This window comes from Micromys minutus, assembly GCF_963924665.1.
Source record: "Micromys minutus genome assembly, chromosome: X".
Lineage (NCBI taxonomy): Eukaryota > Metazoa > Chordata > Mammalia > Rodentia > Muridae > Micromys > Micromys minutus.
The window spans coordinates 2646829-2653642 of record NC_137970.1 but is presented as its reverse complement, the minus strand read 5'-3'; the positions used below and the strand labels follow the sequence as shown (position 1 = coordinate 2653642).

Genomic DNA, 6814 nt, shown 5'->3' with positions numbered 1-6814 from the left:
TCCGGGCTCCGATTGGGGTTTGGGGAAATGCACCCACCTGTCTATTCTAATCCAATGCTGACATACCTCAGGGAGGTTTCAGTTTGTTCCCAGATTGCTGTGGTAAAATTAATCTTATAATAAAACAAATAACATTTTTGTCTTTTTGGTGCATATAAATGTTAGAATTTACAGTGTACAGAAATGCTGCTGCATGTACCTTAACCTAAAAAAATACTTTATTGCTCAAAATTCTAAATACCTAAAATGTTGGAAACATGGTACAGATAGAACCCTTCAATTGGGAATTGCTGTTAACCTGTGATTTGTGTAAACTATACCTGCACAGTGCCACACCTCAAGGCGTGCCTGCCATCTGTACAGTATTTGCTCCATGGAATTGTAACATTTCCATTTGTTCTCTGTTTCTTTCAGTCCTTTTCCTGAGACCATGTCTTCCATCAAAATTGAATGTGTTTTACGGGAGAACTACAGATGTGGGGAGTCCCCTGTATGGGAGGAAGCATCCAACTCTCTACTGTTTGTAGACATCCCTTCAAAGAATATTTATAAATGGGATTCAGTCAGCAATCAAGTACAGCGAGTTGCTGTGGGTAAGTATGAAAGCTGAGCTCCTTTCTTTGCAGTGAGCCATCTTTTCCCAGTGCAGGGGTTGATGTCACCCTGTTCGTCATTGCCCTGGATCTTTCTTGTTAAAGCCCAAAAGTGCTTTGAAACCACTTGAGTGGTCTTGTTGCCTGTGTCTGTGATTCCATGCGCAATTCGCTTGAACACAAATTGGAAATGATGCGGATCTTTGATGCTTTTCTCACCCTCTTGTATGGGTCACAGCGTTCCTGGCTTTCTTTACTTTGGTTTGTGATACCGGGTCTCAGGCGGGCTCAGGCTCATTGTGACACATGTTGTTTTGATGCTGGGGTATTAATAGTGTCTCTTTCCTGATGCACTTCGGATGACAGACTCCAGTGACACAGCTAAAGCCATCTACCCCATTGAGGCCAAAACCACCATTTAAAAAATACAAAAGCAAAAACCAGCAGCAGATATAAGATGTATATATCACTCAACTTCTTTGTGAAAGAGTGCTTAGGCTTCAAAAGCATCCACCAGGACTGTGTTCTGCACAGCCATGGGATTCCTGACAGGACTCCCAGCACGGCTTTGTGGGTTAAGATAAGGAGTTTCTAGGGCTTGTTTATGGCTCAGAGCAATGAGCTGGGTGTGATTAACAGTAGACAAACAAGTTTCTGGTTTTATTATTGGATTCATGGGAAGAAACAGCAGGACTTTCCCAAAATTACAGGAATTTCTGGTTTCTGGTATCTTCCCATGAATCCAACTGAGAACTTACAGCTTGTTTTCCCCTGGTGTTGGGGATTGAAACCAGAGGCTTGCACATACCACAGACTCCATTCCCAGACTAAACGTAGCTTTCATTTTAAAGAGTGAACATATGTTAAGGTCAGAGGACAACCAGCAGGAGTTCACCCTTTCCACCATGTGTGGAAGTCAGAGGACAACTTTTAGGAATCTTTCTTTCCACTATGAGTTTTGGGGTTGAACTCAGGTCACCAGGCTGTGAGCTGTCTGTTTTCTTTATAAGGTGAGTACTTGCTACGTAGCTATTAAGGTCGATGTGGAACTCATAGATTCTTGCTTCTATTTCTCAAATGCTAATAGGAGCAGCATCTAATTTACCTATCAATGTGTTTATAGCTCCAAGGAAAATGTTTATGCCTTTGCTTTCCATGGTCCCTCATTCCCAGCATTCACAAAATTCCTAGCCCTAATCTGCAAAGCTTCCTGCTCATAAAAAGGGTTTGTGTGCTAGCAGGAGTTCAGGAGGCTAAGCTATCAGGAGATATCTCAGGCCATAGTCAGGATCCTTGTTAAAAAGGTTCTTTATAGGGTCTTGCATATTTCCATGGCTCCCAAACACTTTTGAGCAGGGCTTTGTGCTGAGTATTTAGCATTAATGAGGTGCTTAGGAAATGTTTCTAAACAAACTCAGATAAATGTATTTCCTATGAGTACTCACCATGGTCATTTCATTCCACTTAAAAAGATTTCTTAAATACATAAAAGAGTATTAAAACCAAATCAACTAAACTATTAAAATAAAAATATAGTAATATTAAGTACATATAAATATTGTTTTTCACTGCAGTCCAGATGTATTATTTTGACCATGCAAACTTTCAAAACATATTTGAAAAATGAGAAACAATTTATAATTAAATATATTAAAAATAAGGACCTTTTGAAAATAGTATTAATTAGATATGGCAGTGTATACCTACCAGCACCCCGAAGGTAGAGACAAGAGAACCCTCGGCTACATGGTCATTAAAAATTACTGGATCCCTTTCCTAAGAGATGTTACAAGACACAGTGACCTCTGTGCTGCCAGGCCACCAGAGCTTACCTGTTGACTTTGCCTCTGCAGATGCCCCAGTCAGTTCAGTGGCACTTCGACAGTCAGGAGGCTATGTTGCCACCATTGGAACCAAGTTCTGTGCTTTGAACTGGGAAGATCAATCAGTATTTGTCCTAGCCACGGTGGATGAAGATAAGAAAAACAATCGATTCAACGATGGGAAGGTGGATCCTGCTGGGAGATACTTTGCTGGTATGATTTCTTTCCTTGTCTTTGAATCTCCCTCTCCCCCTCCCCTTCCCCATCTCTCTCTTTGTGTGTGTGTGTGTGTGTGTGTGTGTGTGTGTGTTTGTGTTGCTGTGGAATGGAACAAAAAACTATATATGTTAGACAAGTGTTCTATCACAAGAAGTAATACTATATAATGAACACCTCATCTCTCTATATACCCATACTCACAAACATCTTCATTTTGTTCTGGTTTTAATATACACTCTATCTAAATCTGTTTCTCTCCAAAATTGTGTGTGTGTGTGTGTGTGTGTGTGTGTGTGTGTGTGTGTTTCCTAAGGAAAATGGCTTTTTTTTTCTGAAATAGAATCTCTCTATGCAAACTTGGCTAATCTGGAACTCGATTTATAGATCAGGCTGGCCTTGAACTCACCTTGAAATCCACCATGCCTGGTAAAAATGGTTCTTATGTGAACACAATACAATAAGCAACTTACAGAAGTTTAGCATTGGTTCAATAAGTTTATATTCCTGTTGTATCAATTGACCAAATAATGTCCTTTCTGGAGTTTTCTTTTCCAGTGAGGAATCCATTCTGGAATGACATACTGCACTTGTCTTTTCATCCTCTCAATATGGAACATTTCTTTGACACCCCCCCCCCTTTTATGGTGTTGCCATTTTTGAAGAATATGGTCCTACCCACCCTCTTTAATAATAGAACATTCTTCATTTTGTAGATGTCTGATGTTTCCTTATGATTAGCTCGATGTCAGGCATTCCTAGCTGGAATACTGTGGAGGTGATGTCCTTCCCAGGGCATCCAGTTTGGAGGTACACACTGTCTCTCTGCTGCTCACTGGTGACACTGAGATCCTATTGCATCCCTAAACAGCATAGTAAATGCTGTTTTGTTTTGTTGCTTTAAGAAAAAGTTTCATTATGAGACCCAGGATGTCCTTAAATTTGCTATGCAGCTCAAACTCACATCAAACTTGCAATCCTCCTGCCTCCCAGCTCCCAAATGCTGAGCTTAGACACACATCAATCACCTCATCTTACTATGTATGACTTTAAAAGAGTTTTAACTACTTTAAAATTTCACACTTAATTCTCATTTACTTCCCATTACAGCTACCCTGGGAATTAGCCAAAGTTGGTTCACCATCTCTATTTTTACCTCCCTACACTGCCTTCTCATGTTGTTGGCTAATGCCACTCTTCCTATGGTGACTCACTAGCACCATGAAAGGAAGGTGTCTTAGTCAGGGTTTCTATTCCTGCACAAACATCATGACCAAGAAGCAAGTTGGGGAGGAAAGGGTTTGTTCAGCTCACACTTCCATATCGCTGTTTATCACCAGAGGAAGTCAGGACTGGAACCCAAGTAGGTCAGGAAGCAGGAGCTGATGCAGAGGCCATGGAGGGATGTCACTTACTGGCTTGCTTCCTTTGACTTGCTCAGACTGCTTTCTTATGGAACCCAGGTCTATCAGCCCAGGGATGGCTGGGCCCTCCCCCTTGATCACTAGTTGAGAAAATGCCTTACAGCTGAATCTCATGGAGGCATTTCCTCAACAGAGGATCCTTTCTGTGTGATAACTCCAGCTTGTATCAAGTTGACACCAAACCAGCCAGTACAGAAGGTAAGATCTGAGAAATTGCCTGTATACTGGTCCCAATCTTTTAAACTATGTAAAACCACAGATATCACCCAGTATAGGTTGAAAGATTAAAGATGGAAACCCATTGAAAGTCCCTTTTCTAATATTTTTGTGCCAGATAGATTTATAAACCTGATCTTGAGGCCATCTGCCTGTTATCCAAGCACTTGAGAAACTGAGGCAGGAACATTGCAAGTTCAGGGCCAGCCTGGGCTATACAGGTTCAACCTAAGAAGGACCAAGAAAGAGGAAGGATAGCCCTTTTTTATGTCCTTGCATCTCTTCCTGGGAGGTAGCCAGTAAACCATCTTTGAAAAACTGCTGAGTGACCCATTCTCCCAAGGAGGACCTACCCTGTCCTCTTGCCACTAGAGTTTGCTTCTTCTATTTGTAAACTATTTTCTTCTTCTTTCAAATGAAGTATGAAATAGTAGCTTTCTGGTTTCTTCATTCTAATCAGAGTCTACTCTAGCTTATGAGCTCACATACCATACAAGTATATCTCCATGAATACAGAAAAGAATAATAACTTCAGTGAATGGAGCACTTGAGAAGGATGCATACTCTGCTGTTGTTGGGCAAACATTCTTTAAGTATCAGTAACAGCTTTCAGTTCATCTATGCCTTTGTCTACCACTGAGAGAAGGATATTGATTGTTCCCAATGTAATTCAATGTTTTCTACCTCTTTTCAGTTATGACAAATTTTGCTTTGTGTATTATGGAGTTCTACTAGTAAACATACAGTTAGAATTACTATGCAGTGATAGTGAATTGGCCACTTTGAATCTGTAACTCCCCTCTTGGCTGTATGTAATGTGCCATTTTTCCTTCATTGTTTTCAAGCATCTTTATTTGGTTTTCAGCAATTTGATCATACTACATTAAGTATGGGTTTCTTTCTGTTTGTTGTGTTTTAGATTTGCTCAACTTCTCAAATATATTGAAAGCTTTTATACCTTTATCCAATCTAGAGAGTTTTGAGCCACATAATCTTTGAAAAACTTTGGCCCTGCACTCTTTCTTTTTCTTTAGGAACTCAACCAGGTATTAGCCCTTTTGCTGTCCCATGGCTATAGGCTCTGTTCTTTTTCTTCCAAGGGGTTTTACCTCTGTTTTTCATTTTGCCTGACTTCTATTGATCTAACACTGGCTATCCTGATGCTTTGTTCTTGCTGACGCTCTTTGACTAGTGAGCAAGTCCAGTGCACTCCCTATTTTTGTTTGGTTATTCTTCTTATCTTCTACTACTTTGGTAATGTTTTCTATTTGGAGTTAAATTTCATGACTATTTATAATTGTTTTTGTAAAGTTTGCATTAGTCTTTACCAAAGCCTTCCAACAACTATGCCATATAATTTTCAGAATCTGTTGATTTCCTACACAGTAATGAGATAAAGGAGACAATTAACTTATGAAGGGAGAAAAGGCTATTCTGATACATGTTTTTAAAAATTCCAGTCCATGATCAAATAATCCTATTGCTTTGGACCTCTGGTGAGGCAACACATCATGTGACGAATGTGTGGTAGAAATAGTGTCAACTAACCAGACCCTTCAGAACTCCCAGAGACTAAGCCACCATACATAGGCTGGTGCCAAGGTCCTTGGCACATATGTAACGGAGGATTGCCTTGTCTGGCCTCAGTTGGAGAGGGTGCACGTAATCTTGTACTGACTTGATGCCCCAGGGTAGGAGAATGGGGCACCCTCTCAGAGGCAAAGGGGAGATGGAATGTGATGGAGAACTGTAGGAGAGGGAACCAGGAAGGGGGCTAACATCTGGAATATAAATAAATAAAATCACTTATTAAATAAATTAAATAGTTAATTATTTAACTATAATGAAATATATTGTATTAATCAAATGATGTAATTAATTATAATTACTAAATAACTTAAAATAAATGAGTAGAAATGAAAACAAAAATAAATGTAAGAAAACAACAAAAGAATGTGTGGTAGACACTCTGGAAATCAGTCTGGCAATTCCTCAGAAAATTGGACACAGTACTACTTGAAGACCCAGTTATTCCACTTCTGGGCATATACCCCAGAGAAGCTCCAACATACAACAAAGACACATGCACCACAATGTTCATAGCAGCCCTATTTATAATACCCAGAAGCTGGAAAGAACCCATATGTCCTTCAGTAGATGAATGGATACAAAAATTGTGGTACATTTACACAATGGAATACTACTCAGCCACCAGAAACAATGACTTTATGAAATTCTTAAGAAAATGGATAGATCTAGAGAATATCATCCTGAGTGAGATAACCCAGTCACAAAAGAACAGACATAATATGCAGTCACTGATATTTGGATACAAACTCTAGAAAGCTCTGAACACCCCAGAAACAACTCACAGACTGCGTGAAGTTCAAGAAAAACAAAGGCCAAAAAATGAAAGCCTCAGTCCTTCTGAGGAAAAAAAATAAGTGTATAGCACCCTCTCAGAGTGTGGTACACCTGAACCTTAAATCATTAATAATCCAAAAGCTAAGATTATATCCTTGTGGCAATTTTTGGTATTCAC

General features: G+C 39.7%; 1 protein-coding gene across 1 annotated transcript in view; it reads left to right on the top strand.

The window, feature by feature from the left end:
- Positions 1-430: 430 nt before the first annotated feature.
- Positions 431-6814, top strand: part of RGN (regucalcin) — a gene marked incomplete at both ends in the record, with an annotated part of 10868 nt that continues 4484 nt past the window's right edge. The window contains 2 exon segments of the mRNA XM_080910027.1: positions 431-593; positions 2447-2629. Coding sequence (XP_080766153.1) covers positions 431-593; positions 2447-2629 — 346 coding nt within the window.